Source organism: Salmo salar, chromosome ssa16, assembly GCF_905237065.1.
Source record: "Salmo salar chromosome ssa16, Ssal_v3.1, whole genome shotgun sequence".
Classification (NCBI taxonomy): domain Eukaryota; kingdom Metazoa; phylum Chordata; class Actinopteri; order Salmoniformes; family Salmonidae; genus Salmo; species Salmo salar.
Window position 1 is genome coordinate 77,108,663 of NC_059457.1, and position 18,223 is coordinate 77,126,885.

The following is an 18,223-nucleotide window of genomic DNA, read 5'->3' on the forward strand; positions in this document are numbered from 1 at the left end:
TGATATCAACTTTGGGGGGGACAATTACATGAAATTTTCTCAAGAGCAATTCCTGAGGGGGACACCAAAAGTAGTGCTGTAACACATAGCCTACATTGTAATATGGTAAATGTATATTGAGGAACCAAAGAAATAAGGTGTTTGCCGTACTCCTAACTACCGGTACCCAAAACTACACAACTACTCACAACAGCAATACCATTGCCTTTAACAAATCTTAGTTCAGTCACCAGTTTAAGTTGAGAGTGGGGGTATCCATGGCATTTCCCAATTATGTTCCTATTTTACAAGTAAAAAAAATTGAGAACCTTTCATAATGTTGCCAAACAAAGACTCAACAAACTTACCTGAGACTCCCTGTCTCTGCCAGTCTGTCCCTGCATATCTGTCCCCAACTCTGCTGTCTGTGTGCCATCTGTTGCCTGCTCTGCCTAATGACATCATTATGAAACATTTCCATTAGAATTTCATTTCTTTATTATGAATATTTTATCAACTAGTCTTTGAGATATTAGGCTACTAGGGTTCTTACTTTGCGTTTTGGTGTACTGAAAAATACTCTGATGTCCGTCTTTTATTTTTCTGCCATTTTTCTACCTGGCTGGCTGGCTACACACACACAGGTTATTTATTTACAGTAGGTTATTTACAGTAGGAGATGGGATTCTATCATCTTATCTTTTATCATTCTATTTGGGCTTCGATCTGAAAGGTAGCTAGCAAATGTGAAACTGATTAAAATGACATGAGTTGACAGCTGTATGAGTTCACCATTTACACAACATATGCTGCAACCTTTTGTAATTTTAATAGTTTGTTTCATATTGGCTGGCTTCCAACAATAGCTGAATTTGCAAAGCAAGCGAGCACCAATTCCGTTTCAGTGGTGTTTGCTATAATCTTTGCTACCTGGGTTAAATAAAATAAATAAATAAATGTTCCCTTGCGACAATTTAGCTTTTGCAACGAGACCATTAAATATATTTAAGATAATGGTAGAAGAGAGTGTAGTTCTGTTCAGTTTGGACTTCAGTTTATCGCTAACCTTATCACAGGGACTTTGAAGCACTAACTTACATCATCTGCATGCTGATCTCGGAATAAATTGACGATAGCAAAGATTCCATCTTTGACGAGGCCACATAAATGGAATAGGTACTAGCTAGCTTAATAGTTAATATTTGCGCGCTAGCTCTGCATATTCAGCTAGTGTGTGTGCGCGATTGACTGGATTAACCTCACGTCAGTTACGTGCATTGAGTGCCTTTCAGACAGTAGACACGACCCCTCTGTTACCTTGCCAGTGGATCAAACCATTGTGAGGAAAAGGGTGGGGGGGTCGCAATCATTTGAAACTTAATAAAACGCGCTATTAAGTGTCTATAATCAGCACAATTGCTTTCATTGAGTATTATTAATATTATTTAAATTACATAGTTTTGTTTCAGTGATATATTGGGGGGGACAAATCATATTTTTCCCAGGATGGGGGGGGTCGTGTCCCCCCCGGGATTTCCGCCCCTGCATACAAGGCATGAGCTGGCCAATCAAGTATTACGACACAGTTCAGATTAACCACTATGCATTGCATCACAATGTATATTTAACAGCATACTAAACCCTGAGGAACAGCCTTGAACTTAAAACCTGGGCTGTGATTAACTTTAAAACAGATGATGAACATGCCATTAACGTCACTCCAAAATGTAGCCCTTTTCAAGGACCATCGATTCCTCACCATGAACAAGTGGCTCGCCGCTCCCAACTTCCTGCGGTTCTAAGGCTGAACACATCCCCCTCCCTTACAGTAGCAATAAGGCCTTAGTAATGAATGAATGCAGCCCATACAGTAAGTATTGTCTTTGATCCCATGCCTGTGATGTCATAGCTGGCTTTCAAACCCAGGCTTTCAGCGTGGGCGGTACTTTGTGGATATCTGACACTTAAGGCTCTACTTAAAAACGTTTTCAGGATCAGTGGGTCCCCCATGGGACGGTTGAGCTAACAGAGGCTAATGTGATTATCATGAGGTTGTAAGTAACAAGAACATTTCCTAGGACAGACATATCTGATATTGGCAGAAAGCTTAAATTCTTGTTACTTCTTCGGGCTAGGGGGCAGTATTCGAAAGTTTGGATGAATGAGGTGCCCAAAGTAAACTGCCTGTTACTCAGACCCAGAAGCTAGGATATGCATATTGGTAGTATTGGATAGAAAACACTCTAAAGTTTCCAAAACTGTTAAAATAATGTCCGTGAGTATAACAGAACTGATATGGCAGGCAAAAACCCGAGGACAATCCATCCAGAATTAATTTTTTTCAGCTCACCTCTGATTACAATGGCTGGGAACGGGAATATAAAAGGAAGTCCTTCCAGATTGCAGTTCCTAGGGCTTCCACTAGATGTCAACAGTCTTTAAAAAGAGTTTCAGGCTTGTTTTTTGAAAAATGACCTAGAATTTGTAGTTTTTGTAAGTGGCTCCCATTTTGGCTGTAGTGTTTGTTGCGCGTTCCGGTCAGGGCGTGCACTTCGTTATTTATCTCCGGTAATGTCTCCGGTATTCTCCGTCTTAAATTGTATCGTTTATTTACATATTAGAGTACTTGAGGATTGATTAGGAACGTTGTTTGATATGTTTGGAAGAAGTTTATTGGTAACTTATGGGATTCATTTGTATGCATTTTGAACGAGGGAAACCGGTGGATTACTGAGTCAAGAGCGCCAATGAAACTGACTTTTTTGGGATATAAAGAAGGAATTTATCGAACAAAAGGACCAGTTGTTATGTAGCTGGGACCCTTGTGATTGCAACCAGATGAAGATCTTCAAAGGTAAGTGATTTATTTTATCGCTATTTCTGACTTTAGTGATGCCTCTGCTTGATTGGAAAATGTATGTAATGCTTTTGTGTGGGGGGCGCTGTCCTCAGATAATCGCATGGTGTGCTTTCGCCGTAAAGCCTTTTTGAAATCTGACAAAGCAGCTGGATTAACAAGAAGTTAAGCTTTTAAATGATGTATGACACTTGTATTTTCATGAATGTTTAATATTACGATTCCTGTAACTTGAATTTGGCGCTCTGCAATTTCACCGGATGTTGTCGAGGTGGGACGCTAGCGTCCCAATGATCCGTAAGAAGTTAATCTAACTGCACTGTCCAATTTACAGTAGCCATTACAGTGAACGAATACCATGCTATTGTTTGAGGAGAGTGCACAGTTTTAAACTTGAAAAGTTATTAATAAACATATTAGGCACATTTGGGCAATGGTTCATTGGATCAGTCTAAAACTTTGCACATACAATGTTGCCATCTAGTGGACAAAATCTAAATTGCACCTGGGCTGGAATAATACATTATGGCCTTCAAAGTGTTTCCTTTCAAATGGTATTAAGAATATGCATATCTTTGCTTCAGGGCCTGAGCTACAGGCAGTTAGATTTGGGTATGTCATTTTAGGCGAAACCAGTGACTAGTGTTTCAAGGTAGGCCAAAAACAATGGACTTTATGTGCTTTGAAAGTGCTGCATACTGTATACTGATACAAGCAATGTTTACCATGTTTACAATGTTTATCATGTTTACAATGTTTACCATGTTTGTCATGTTCGTCATGTTTACCATGTTTGTCATGTTTACCATGTTTATCATGTTTACCATGTTTAAAATGATTATCATGTTACCAAGTTCGTCATGTTTACCAACTGCATTACTTTTCAAACATGCACTTTTTTTTGCACAAGAAGAATTGATTATTGTAATTGCCAGGATGTCCAGTACCTGGTTGGGTTGAATAGAGCGTTTACTTCCAACAAAACAACGTCTACCAGTGTGAAACGTCTGGTGTCCGACTGTATGTTTTCATATTCAATATTCATCCTAAATCAAGTAGCATTCATGTACTGTATATAGGATTTGTGTTGGTCTTTGGGGCTACCTCTCAGAATATCTGCATTATTCTCAAGGTCCAGGCGCAGGAATGTTTCCAAACAGTATGGGAATTAGACTGGGAAGGAGTCCTTGGTTCACTGAAAGCTTTTAGACTTTAGCCTTAAAGGAGTGCAAATCATAATATGGAAGTGCCCTTGTCCTTGTAATCCTGAGAGTTTCACTCTGAAACCAGACTAGAAAAGTTATATGAAAGTATAGTTGCACTTCGCCTAGTTTCAAGGTCAGTTTGTGAGTTCAAAAGCAAAGACGCTCCTAGACAGAGAGAGGAGAGAATCCAACAACTAGACAATTCCTATGTCCAATGATTCACAAACTGTCATCATGCATGTACATCACAAAACGACTGAAACAGGTGGCTAATACAACATACAGTCACAATTTATTTTCAATTTTATTTTGCCAATGCATCATTAATGTAGAATCTTCAAAGACAATGAGCAGAGGAAGCTAGCTCTTTGAGGCCATTACTTGACCTTGGTAGGCTACTGTATAAGAACATGGACTAGGCCAGTGAATAGGTCTGTTCAAAAGGCATAATATGAACAAAATCACATTTCATAAAGCAGGAGAACATTTTGTGCAACATATTCTGTCCTTGAGCAGAAACTGGTCAGGATAAAAGACATGGGTGGTGTGAGGAGGTCACTGGGCAGGATAAAAGACATCGGTGGTGTGAGGAGGTCACTGGGCAGGATAAAAGACATGGGTGGTGTGAGGAGGTCACTGGGCTGGATAAAAGACATCGGTGGTGTGAGGAGGTCACTGGGCAGGATAAAAGACATCGGTGGTGTGAGGAGGTCACTGGGCAGGATAAAAGACATGGGTGGTGTGAGGAGGTCACTGGGCAGGATAAAAGACAAGGGTGGTGTGAGGAGGTCACTGGGCAGGATAAAAGACATGGGTGGTGTGAGGAGGTCACTGGGCAGGATCAAATACATGGGTGGTGTGAGGAGGTCACTGGGCAGGATAAAAGACATGGGTGGTGTGAGGAGGTCACTGGGCAGGATAAAAGACAAGGGTGGTGTGAGGAGGTCACTGGGCAGGATAAAAGACAAGGGTGGTGTGAGGAGGTCACAGGGCAGGATAAAAGACATGGGTTGGGGTGGGGTGTGGAGGAGAGGAAGAGTTTCATGAAGGTTATTTACGCGACTCTGTCCTTGATCTATGCCTTGGAACAAAAATATTCATTTTCAAGGAAATCAACAGTGAGAGTTTCTCTTTTGTGAATAATATTGTAAACCCCACCAAAGTACAGGCTTTTATCGGCTGCTACACCATAGCCTTGAGGAAAAAGTCAGAGGAAAAACAGCCTGCCTTGATATAATTTTCCAAACAGGCCAGCGAATCAATCATCTTTTATAGTCTCCTCAAAGAGAGGATGACATCAGTGTTCCCTTCAAGACGTCTGTGTTGTTCTGTCACATCTGGTTCTGTCAAGCCTAATGCTGTGAGTGACCCTGAACTTCAGGACTTTCATGATAGTTCTTCATTTGTGCTTCTGATTACAACCTTTTGTTCCCAGAGAGTGACCCAGACAGTCAGACATTCACTGACGGTGACACTGAGGCGGGTGAAGTATGTTGACAGTGTGTCATGGTGGGTTGTTGTCATGCAACACTGCTGAAGTTTGGGATCAGTTTGAGGAGGGAAAGAGTGACCCAGTGACACACACTCAAACAGATGTCATGACACACTTGTCATTACACATTATTGACATTGGTTATTTCTAAAAACTCCACTTCGAAGGAAAACTTTTCACCTGTATGTCGAATCAGACGATGAAAAAATTGACACTCCAATGACTTTTGAATTATTTTAGAATGCTTATTTCTCCCTATCGCTACAAATGTAATTAGATGTTGAACATGCTGTGTGGGCCGCCCTATACCTCAGGAGAGCAGAGAACAAGATATCTTTACTCTCTTTGAACTCAGATCTACCTTCCAAATGAGGGCCTTACATTGAGAATAAGGATGACATTGACGGTGTCTAGACAGGAACCTTGCCTGCCGACGTGGCAACAAACCCAACGCCTATGAAATGTCAAAGTACACAGCTGCACATAAAGCTTCGCCTCTGGAATCCAATTGATATTTGAAGAAAGAAGAAGCTCCGGTCTGAGAGATAATTACCTGGTATTGAGTTCTGGTGCGCAGGTATTCTTCAGTTTGTTTAGTTATTACGTGGAAGATGCCACAGAGTCAGGGTCAAGGTGCGTCTCGGTGGTGCGGATCAGGTGCATTTTCCATTATCGAAGCCTGAGGTCACTAATTGAGGTCTGAAAGCTTGTAAGACCTGATGCAGTCACCTAACAAACAAACGGAAATGTAGCACCGCTTGGATATTGTCACATTGCCCAGAATTTCATTTTAACATGTGGCAACAAGTCTTCTAGAAGGGGACAATTCCTTGTATTGGTCTCTTCTCTTACAGTGGATTTGGAATACCTTCCCACACAAGGCCACAACTATTCACACAAGGCCACAGAGAGGGAGCGAAAGACAGAGAGAAAGATAGAGAGAGAAGAGAGTGACAGCGAGAGAGAGAGAGAGAGAGAGAGAGAGAGAGAGAGAAAAACAAAATAAATTCCCCCAAAAAAGGTTAAAAAAAACAGAAATACCTTATTTGCATAAGTATTCAGACCCTTTGCTATGAGACTCTAAATTAATCTCAGGTACATCCTGTTTCCATTGATCATCCTGGAGATGTTTCTATAACTTGATTAGAGTCCACCTGTGGTAAATTCAATTGATTGGACATGATTTGAAAAGGCACACACCTGTCTATATAAGGTCCCACAGTTGACAGTGCATATCAGAGCAAAAACCAAGCCATGAGGTTGAAGGAATTGTCCGTAGAGCTCCGAGACAGGGTTGTGTCGAGGCACAGATCTGGGGAAAGGTACCAAAACATTTCTCCAACATTGAAGGTCCCCAAGAACACAGTGGCCTCCATCATTCTTAAATGGAAGAAGTTTGGACACACCAAGACTCTTCCTAGAGCTGTCCGCCCGCTCAAACTGAGCAATAGGGGGAGAAGGGGTGACCAAGAACCTGATAGTCACTCTGACAGAGCTCTAGAGTTCCTCTGTGGAGATGGGAGAACCTTCCAGAAGGACAACCATCTCTGCAGCAATCCACCAATCAGGCATTTATGTTAGTGGCCAGACAGAAGCCACTCCTCAGTAAAAGGCACATGACAGCCAGCTTGTAGTTTGCAAAAAGGCACCTAAAAGGACTCTCAGACCATGAGAAACAAGAGTCTGATGAAACCAAGATTGAACTCTTTGGCCTGAATGCCAAGCGTCATGTCTGGAGGAAACCTGGCGCCATCCCTATGGTGAAGCATGGTGGTGGTAGCATCATCCTGTGGGTATGTTTTTCAGGGGCAGGGACTGGAGACTAGGGATTTAGGGAAAGATGAACAGAGCCAAGTACTGAGAGATCCTTGATGAAAACCTGTTTCAGAGCACTCAGAACCTCAGACTGGGACGAAGGTTCACCTTCCAACAGGACAACGACCAGGAGCACACAGCCAAGACAACGCAGGAGTGGCTTCGGGACAAATCTCTGAATGTCCTTGAGTGGCCAAGCCAGAGCTCAGACTTGAACCCAATCGAAAATCTCTGGAGAGACCTGAAAATGTTATCAATTTTAAGGCTGTAACATACCAACATTTGGAAAAAATCAAGGGGTGTGAATACTTTCCGAATGCACCATAAAACCTAATTAATTAGATAATCTAATTCAGGGTGTCTTTTGCATAATCCAGAAATTGGCTATTGTACTGTATGAAACCACTTTGGACTTTGGTGGCAACTGGCTGTCGCGCGGCAACTGGCTGTCTGGCTCCCTCTAGTCGTGCGCCTGTGAAGAACTTGGTGGGCGGTGTCGTCGAATATTTAAAAAGTCTAAACAAGTTGTCAATGAGGAGGAAGAAAATATAAAACCTCACCTTCCACGTCGCCAGGGTTGTCTTTGCCAGCTATCAAGAGAAGGACGGGATGGCTTGCTTTGACAGCTGCCAGTGCCTCGGCGAAAGGGGACAAAGAAGCATCCTTTACAGCATTTTGAAAAACGACAACCAACCGAATCAGCATTCACAGGGGCGGGCGAGGTTGGCGGTCCCTCAACAGCAAGCTTGTTCGTGTGGATCTAAGAAGAAAGTGGTTCTCCTTTCTCCCCAGACAACGTGTAAAGCAGCGTCAGCAGCGCTTTTAAAAACGCTGAAGTTTGTTAAAAATGTACTTTGTTTTCGGGAACTTCCAGCGGAGGACCAGTTACAGCTCGTGCGCAACAGCTGGGCCCAGCTGCTCGTTTTGGGCATGGCGCAGGACTTGATCGACTTCGAGACCATGGAGACGCCAGAACTCAGTATGTTACAGAACATACTAACCAGCGGACAAGGAAGACAGGAGACCGCGCACGGGCGCAGTGGCCAGGGCGTTTCTCTCACTGATGTCCAAGGAATAAAAATGTTTTTGAATAAATGTTGGGGACTGGACATCAGCACCAAAGAATATGCATATTTAAAGGGAGCCATTCTCTTCAATCCAGGTTTGTTAAAACAAATTGTTTTATGGTGTATTTACTAGTTTTATTATTATTAGCAAGCCTATTATTATCATTATTATTATTATTATAGTTGTTTTTGTTATTATTTTTATAATAATAATGATCATCATCATCATTTTTTATTATTATCATTATAATAATAATCATTATTATTATTATTATTATTGTTTTGATAATTATTATCATTATTATTAGTAGCCTATTATTATTATTATTATTATTATTTTGATAATTATTATCATTATTATTAGAAGCCTATTATTATTATTTTGATAATTATTATCATTATTATTAGTAGCCTATTATTATTATTATTATTTTGATAATTATTATCATTATTATTAGTAGCTTATTATTATTATTATTATAATCATTATTATTATTATTATTGTTTTGATAATTATTATCATTATTATTAGTAGCTTATTATTATTATTATTATTGTTTTGATAATTATTAGCATTATTATTAGTAGCCTATTATTATGATTATAATTTTATGAATGGGCTGTTATTAACTATGCGACTATTTTTGACTCGTTTGAGTTCACCTTAATAGTTTCTGATTTTAACTTCCATTTTATTCTCTCCTTAGACATTGCAGAGCTCCGGTGTCAAAGCTACATTCAGGCACTGCAGGGTGAAGCGCATCAAGCCCTTAATGAATATGTGCAAGTCACTCACCGAAGAGACGCTACAAGGTTCACTAAACTATTCATCGCGCTCTCCATGCTACGGTCCATCAATGCAAACGTCGTTGCTGGACTTTTCTTCAAACCTGTCATCGGCACGGTCAGCATGAATGAACTTCTGCTCGAGATGTTTTACGGAAAATAGACTGAATAAACTGTTTAAAGACTGAATATAGACAGAGCTGTGGACTGGAGGCTGAACAGAATAACAACAGGCAGGTGTATACTGTAGGGTTGCTATCCATATGTATTTATTTTACTATAACACACCCTATTTTTGTAAAATAAAAGTGTTTGCTGAACTTTGCATGTGGTTATTTCAGTTTATCAACCTATATCATCCTTTTTTAAATTATAACCTACAGTTATGTCTAATAACAGCCCCATAATACATTCAATCTTATTTGATTGCAATGCATTACCTGGATAATGCTGACATAGCTACATAATACATTCAATCTTATTTGATTGCAATTGTAACGGTATAGCTTCCGTCCCTCGCCCCGAACCAGGGACCCTCTGCACACATCTACAACTGCCTCCCACCAAGCATCGTTACCCATCGCTCCACAAAAGTCGCGGCCCTTGCGGAGCAAGGGGAACAACTACTTCAAGGTCTCAGAGTGACTGACGTTACCGATTGAAACGCTATTAGCGCGCACCCCACTAACTAGCTATCCGTTTCACACCGGTTACACAATACATTACCTAGATAATGCTGACAGTGATAATGCATTACTGTGTTTCACCTCAAGAGGGCAATGCTCACCCACAAACCTAAGAGAGAATTTGAGTCAGTCTAGAGAAAGACATTTCCATTCATGCAGACATTGACAACTACTTAAATCCCAAGGCTTTCAGCACTCCCATAGGTCCTGAACTGTCTAGGTTGTAAACTGCTTTATGAGGTACTGTGAATATGTTAAAAACAGAGGTAGTGCTACCAGTGTTGCTAATAATATGCATTCATTCAACACGCCTCCAGACACCAATGACGTAGCGTCTCATGTCAGGGCAGGTCATTGGACTGGGTCGGTTAGGAGGGGCTGCTGTACCATCTAGTGAGGGTGAGGTGGGTCACAACACGTGTCTGGTGCCAACCAGTGTCAGGATAAGACCAGGCTGTTAGGATACCCACACCACATGCCACACACATCAATGGAACGAAGAGGCACCTGGCAGGTGGCTGTGGGGATCAGGAGTGGCATGGACCTGGGGTGAGGCGTGTGGGCTTCCAGTCGTGCAGTAAGGAGAGGGGACGGCTGCCAGGCCTGAGAGTTGTTGCCGTGAAGACGCGCTGGGCGGAGGCCGTGGGAGGAGGCAACAGGCAGTGGCGGTGAGGCCTGATGATAAATGTGATCAATGTGGGCTAAGTTCATTATAGGAGGGGGGAGAGGAAGATGAGAAAGAGGGGGAAGAGGAGGAGAAGGAAGGGGAAGAGACGTCACTCTAACTTAGACAGGATAAAATACTTAACATACACAATTGAAAAAAGTCCTGAAAAGGTTAATTGCTTAGCGTATGGATGTTGAAATGCAATATTTAAGAACATATCCACAAACAGAGAGGTCCCCTATGAGTGAAGATGTTCCCATGGAAATACTAGGGTTAGGGTTGTGGTTGAGGCTAGGGTTAGGGTTTAAACTGGGATGTCAACATGAAGCTAGGGTTAGGGTTGTGGTTGAGGCTAGGGTTAGGGTTGTGGTTGAGGCTAGGGTTAGGGTTTAAACTGAGATGTCAACATGAAGGTAGGGTTAGGGTTGTGGTTGAGGCTAGGGTTAGGGTTGTGGTTGAGGCTAGGGTTAGGGTTTAAACTGAGATGTCAACATGAAGGTAGGGTTAGGGTTGTGGTTGAGGCTAGGGTTAGGGTTTAAACTGGGATGTCAACATGAAGGTAGGGTTAGGGTTGTGATTGAGGCTAGGGTTAGGGTTGTGGTTGAGGGTTCTGGTTGCACTGCGATGTGGACATGGGGTGGGGGCCACAAAAACTTTGAACGGCGTAGCCACATCCATACATTACCATCCATTTTGCCATGGGTTATACAGAAAATGTTGCAGTTTTAAAGCAGGTTTGCTGCAATTCTATTCATTTTGCCATGGGGCGGAGAGAAATGTTTTCAGTTTTTAATATGATACCTGAGTGAGACTGACTAACAAAATAAATGGTGGGCCCCCGGACAGTAATTCGACCATGATAACAAGTTTAGATAGCTGGCCTCTAAACTACTGAAATGTTAGCTGACGTGGACTAATTGAGTGACTGTCAAGTGACTGACATTACAAGAGAGAAACTGCTGATACACAACCAAATATTGAAATTGTACCTTGTGTTTTCTACTATTCTAACTCTCAACAGTAAGTTGAGACCCCGAGAAATGAATCCGGGAGCTGCCTTATTTCTACACCACCCATCTGACCTCCAGCTCAGAACCCAGCTCAGAACCCAACTCAGAACCCAACTCAGAACCCAACTCTGAACCCAACTCTGAACCCAACTCAGAACCCAACTCAGAACCCAACTCTGAACCCAACTCAGAACCCAACTCAGAACCCAACTCTGAACCCAGCTCTGAACCCAACTCAGAACCCAACTCTGAACCCAACTCAGAACCCAACTCAGAACCCAACTCAGAACCCAACTCTGAACCCAACTCAGAACCCAACTCAGAACCCAACTCAGAACCCAACTCTGAACCCAACTCAGAACCCAACTCAGAACCCAACTCTGAACCCAACTCAGAACCCAACTCAGAACCCAACTCTGAACCCAGCTCTGAACCCAACTCAGAACCCAACTCTGAACCCAACTCAGAACCCAACTCAGAACCCAACTCTGAACCCAACTCAGAACCCAACTCAGAACCCAACTCTGAACCCAACTCTGAACCCAACTCAGAACCCAACTCAGAACCCAACTCAGAACCCAACTCTGAACCCAGCTCTGAACCCTGCTCTGAATCCCTCCAGCAGAGCTCTGCATGTCTCAGAACCACCTATGCTGGCACTTTGACATCTCAGTCCCCCAAAGAGATACATATCTCACTTTGCGCTGTAGTTTAAGTCAGTGTTTGACACATGGCATCCCTAAGTGATCCCATCCCATTTCAAATGAGGCTGGAGATCATGATGGATTGATCCCAAGGAGCCAGGCTGTCAGTACAGCAGGCCTCTTCCAGGGCATCACAGACCCTTCTCTCTCTGTCTCTACAGCGCACAGCTTCTCTCTGCGTGCCTTCTCTAATTAATCTGCTCCCTAGAGTTCAGTTCCCCCATAGACTTCTCATCTCCTCTTCACTTTCTCCTAATGTGACAACCTAAACCGTGGTATCAGCTCTGCCCTAGTTACTGTATAATACCCCTGTCTCCCCCATCGCTGTGTCTTGTCATGGAGAACATAATGAGAAGAAGAGATCACATTTTCTCCTTGCTGGGCCTCGTCAGTTGGTGCCAGAGGTGGGATGTGGGTCCTTTTCTGTGTGACGCCCGGTGAAACAGCATCACTGTGTTAATGCTAACTGGCAACTATGAACTACACCGGGAAAGAGCAAGAGCAGCGATACTATGCTACTGTTGGGAAGAAAAACTCAAATGGCTTTGAATCTGTTTAATGAATATGAGAGGGATTCATCCAATAAACCTCCATCTGTAGGAATGGATCATGAATAATACATTAGCAACATTTCAACCCTAAACGCAGCATCTGCTAAGCTAATTGATTTCCTCATTGGATGATCTATCTGAGAGAAGATAGATATAAAACCATGCTGTTTATTGCTTCTTTTGGAATAGCACAGAGATAATTCAGCCAATAACTCAGCCAATTGGTGCAGGAGTGGCAAAATTGCTGTTATTTAATAGAGGCCGACTTGTGTATTACCTGTGTAGGAGTGGCACATTTCCTTACATTGTGTTTCTTATAAGGAGGTGCTACAGGCTTAACCCACTGGTTTATTGATCCAATAATTGCATTGTTGCCTAACCATGTGTATTCCGCTCAAATGTTTCCTAATTCGTTTTAAGCTCTTTCTTTCATATTTCCTCCCCCTTTGGAGAGGCACCGCACCGGGCAGCCCCTCCCTCCCTCCCTCCCTCCCTCCCTCCCTCCCTCCCTCCCTCCCTCCCTCCCTCCCTCCCTCCCTCCCTCCCTCCCTCCCTCCCTCCCTCCCTCCCTCCCTCTGAAAGTTGTATGAAACAGGATAATCTCAGGGTATCCATTATTAACAGGCCCAGTGACTAATATAGTCATTCACCCTGGCAGAGGTCTGCTGCCTCTATGTTCTGACAGTTAAATACATGCACCTCTATTCAGACAGGATTCCGCTGCTTTACGCTTCATTTCATTTGTGTCATCAAGCTGGTGCCCAACTGTTTTCCGTTCCCTTCCTCCGGCCCCAGGTGTACTGAGACTTCTCTCGTTGGGAATTAAGTTGGGCTGAGGAGGAGGAGAGGGTGTGTAGGATTTCTGGTGTAGGATTTATGCTAATAGAGGGGGCGTGTGTGTGTGTGTGTTACGTTGAGAGGAAGTTCGAACAAACCACTTCATCAGTCATCTCTACAGAGGATGAGTGGCATGAGACGCCCCTTGGTTTATTTCCCAGGGTTTTTTCTGTACCAACTGTAACTCCCTGCCTCTCCCTCCCTCTCCCTCCCTCCCTCCCTCCCTCCCTCCCTCCCTCCCTCCCTCCCTCCCTCCACAACCTCTCTGCTTTCTTTACAATTAAGCTCTTAATTGCCAAAGATGATAACAAGTTAATTATTACTCTGCAGGCTAGTAAAAACACAGCTGTCACAGCGCTCCGTGTGCCGCTGCAGTGTGTCTCTGTGTGTGTGTGTGTGTGTGTGTGTGTGTGTGTGTGTGTGTGTGTGTGTGTGTGTGTGTGTGTGTGTGTGGCTGACTGTAAGCTGCTGCTGCTGCTGCTGCTGCTGTGCGATGTCATCATCTGAGGGGGACATGGGAGAGAGCTGGGGAGAGCTGTCTTTCAGCCCGATGGAGGCCATCGGTATAATGAGTTCATAGCCAGAGAGGGCAGCAGCTACTTAAAATAATATATACCTTTTTTCACTCTCACAGCGGCAGCCATTTTGCCTTGGCAACCCACACTCACAACCCATGCTCAAGCTTTCAGTGTGCTCAAATTACTAAGGCTTGGGGTTTATAAAAATACATTTGTTTACAACTAGAAAAGTTGTCTTGGTGACAGTTCAGTGGAGGCTGCTGAGGGGAGGACGGCTCATATTAACGTCTGGAATGAAGTCAATGGAATGGTATTAGACATAAACACATGGTTGATTCCATTCCATTCCCTCCTTTCCAGACATTATTATGAGCCGTCCTCCCCTCAGCAGCCTCCTGTGACAGTGGTGCAGACAGTGGTAATCCATCTGGATTTAGGTTTTGCCCCTAAAACTATCGATCAGAGTGACCTCATTCACTGTAGTAGGCCATGCACCGCTGTTCAGGGGCCGGCTAGAGAGGGGCCCAGAGATATCTACAAGTAGGGTACATGTGACAGATCTATTCGTCACGTTGCTCATGTGTCTTGGCCAAATCCAGGTGTTTGTTTATGCAGAGAAGAGTTGTGTTTTTTTGGCTGACTAGTGAAACTGACTATAAACATCATGTAGGCTACAATTCAAGCCATGACCAACAGATGACAGTGTTTCACAAAGAATATCTACGTTCCTGATCTGGCTCTTCTTTTTCTCTAGCTACAGTACACCTGCCATTTCAAATCAACACACACACCAGTGGTGGTCGGTGACGTTTATGACGAGGGAGGACAGATTATTTTGTTCATGAGCATGGCCTTATGTCTATTACAGCATGTTGGATGACTGTCATTCATATTCCATTCACCCAGTTCAATGTAACATTGATAGGTTTAGGCTACTACATGATACTCTAATTGTCCCTATACCCATCATGCGGTTGCTACAACCTAGCCTATGAATAAAAGTTTACAACGTAGGTGCACACAGGTCGAGAGAAAAATTGGAGATGACAGACAGTGACACATTCAATACCGCTTTGCACACTCTTGTCTGCATCTAGCTGATATAGGGTGTAATCATTCGTCCAACAGTTGCAAAGGAGAGTTTAAATTGGATAAATTGAGGTATTTTTATCCCTGTTTCGTTTGCCTTTGTTTAAGAAACATTTTTCAACAGAATGAGAGGAATGAATACACCACTGATCATAGCAGCCACGTTGTGTTCATTGTAGCCTCTATCCACTCTCCTCCTCTCACATTTCACTTTGTTTGTGGACTTCAATGAACAACACATTAGCTGAATGTGACCAGGTTAAAAAACCTTTCCAAGCCAAACCATATCATAACCTGCTACAGACACCCTTCATCGTTGTCCCCATATTAGCTAAAGTAACATCCTAGTCAACATAGCTAATAGAACTAATGTGTTAGTAAACCCGCTACAATCATGCAGTAACGTCACAGTGTACAGTCAGTAAGCAGTTACACCGGCGGGCTCCGGTGGCAATACATTCATAAAACCAAAAGTATGTCTTCTCCTGAGATGTGTCTGTTACTGGAACTCTGTGAAGCATTTATTTGGGACACCATTTCTGAGGCTGGTAACTCTAATAAACTTATCCTCTGCAGCAGAGGTAACTGGATCTTCCTTTCCTGTGGCGCTCCTCATGAGAGTCAGTTTCATCATAGCGCTTGATGGTTTTTGAAACTGCACTTGAAGTTCTTGAAATTTTACAGATTGACTGACCTTCATGTTTTAAAGTAATGATGGACTGTCGTTTCTCTTTGCTTATTTGAGCTGTTCTTGCTATAGTATGGACTTGGTCTTTTACCAAATAGGGCTATCCTCTGTATACCATCCCTACTTTGTCACAACACAACTGATTGGCTCAAACGCATTAAGAAGGAAAGAAATTCCACAAAATAGCAAGGCGCACCTGTTAATTGAAATTAATTTGAAGCTGATTGAGAGAATGCCAAGAGCCTGCAAAGCTGTCAACACAAAGGCTTTAGATTTTTTAAACACTTTTTTGGTTACTACATGATTCCATATGTGTTATTTCATAGTTTTTATGTCTTCAGTATTATTCTACAATGTAGCAAATATTAAAAATAAAGAAAAACCCTGGAATGAGTAGGTGTGTCCAAACTTTTTGGTGGTACTGTAGGTCTGCATTGAAATCATTGCATGCCACATCGATGGCCTGAAGGAGGGTGGCACGCTCATGGGGATGACAGCCGTACATCTTTCTCGTATTGTAATCGTGTACTGTATTTTACAGTATTGTAGTGGTCCAATATGTCGCTCAGTTCATAAGAGCCCTCCCCCCAGCAACTTTATTTTGGATACATGTTTACTGTATAGGGGATGGATTTCCTTTTTTGTTTTGGACTTTCTGGATTATTTCCGTACTGGTACTGTATTGTATTGATATTGATTTACTGCACTGTAGGAGCGAGAAACAGGGTAATTTCACTGCACCTGCTGTAACGTCTGTTAATCTGCGTATGCGACCAAACAACTTTGATGATATTTATTACATACTGTACATTTCTGATCTTGTCAATATCATATTTTAAATCATAGTAGTAATCATCATAGTAGTACATACAGTATCATACGTTTTATGTTTCTACTTTACAGACATTTTCATTATGTACCGTAGTTCTCAGAATCTGTTGTAGACAAACGAGTTGACATGTTAAATCTATAGGTTTACCAAACGTTTAAGTGATCATCAATTAAGAGCAGTTGGATTAAGTAGTCAAATCTTTTCTAACAAAAGAGAAGAAAATCATATCAAAAGTAATGTGAGCGTTGCATTGTGAAATACATTTACTCTATATGAACATGCATTGCAATGTGAAACATGTACACTACATGACCAAAAGTATGTGGACGCCTGCCCGTCGAACATCTCATTCCAAAATCATGGGCATTAATATGGAGCTGGTCCCCCCTTTGCTGCTATAACAGCCTCTACTCTTCTGGGAAGGCTTAACACTAGATGTTGGAACATTGCTGCGGGGACTTCCAGTCAGCCACAAGAGCATTAGTGAGGTCGGGCACTGATGTTGGGCGATTAGGCCTGGCTCGCAGTCGTCGTTCCAATTCATCCCAAAGGTGTTCGATGGGGTTGAGGTCAGGGCTCTGTGCAGGCCAGTCAAGTTCTTCCACACCGATCTCGACAAACCATTTCTTTATGGACCTCACTTTGTGCAAAGGGGCATTGTCATGCTGAAACAGGAAAGGGCCTTCCCCAAACTGTTGCCATTAAGTTGGAAGCATAGAATTGTGTAGAATGTCATTGTATGCTGTAGCGTTAAGATTTTCCTTCACTGGAACTAAGGGGCATAGCCCGAACCATGAAAAACAGTACCAGACCATTATTCCTCCTCCACCAAACTTTACAGTTGGCACTATGCATTGGGGCAGGTAGCATTCTCCTGGCATCTGCCAAACCCAGATTTGTCCGTCGGACTGCCAGACGGTGAAGCATGATTCATCACTCCAGAGAACACTTGTCCACTGCTCCAGAGGCCAATGGCGGCGAGCTTTACACCACTCCAGCCAATGCTTGGCATTGTGCATGGTGATCTTAGGCTTGTGTGTGGCTGCTCGGCGAACAGTTCTTATGCTGATGTTGCTTCCAGAGGCATTTTTGCCGTTGTTGCTCCTAGATGTTTCCACTTCACAATAACAGCAGTTGACCGGGGCAGCTCTAGAAGGGCATCCTATGACGGTGCCATGTTGAAAGTCACTGAGCTCTTTAGTAAGACCATTCTACTGCCAATGTTTGTCAATGGAGATTGCATGGGTGTGTGCTCAATTTTATACACCTCTCAGTAACGGGTGTGGCTGAAATAGCCAAATCCACTAATTTGAAGGGATGTCCACATACTTTTGTATATATAGTGTATTCTACTGCAGTGGGCTAGATCAGGGTGACACAGAGTGATTCTTGGTTGTCTTGGTAACAAATCTACTTTGAAACAAAATTATACACCTCACA

The 18,223-nt window shown here is 42.8% G+C and overlaps 1 protein-coding gene across 1 annotated transcript; it reads left to right on the plus strand.

The window, feature by feature from the left end:
• Nucleotides 1-7,786: 7,786 nt before the first annotated feature.
• Nucleotides 7,787-9,521, plus strand: LOC106591667 (nuclear receptor subfamily 0 group B member 1). Its single transcript, XM_014182892.2, has 2 exons — nt 7,787-8,510; nt 9,123-9,521. Exons 1-2 carry the CDS (start codon nt 7,958-7,960, stop codon nt 9,362-9,364), a joined length of 795 nt encoding a protein of 264 aa, XP_014038367.1. The 5' UTR covers nt 7,787-7,957; the 3' UTR covers nt 9,365-9,521.
• Nucleotides 9,522-18,223: the final 8,702 nt, after the last annotated feature.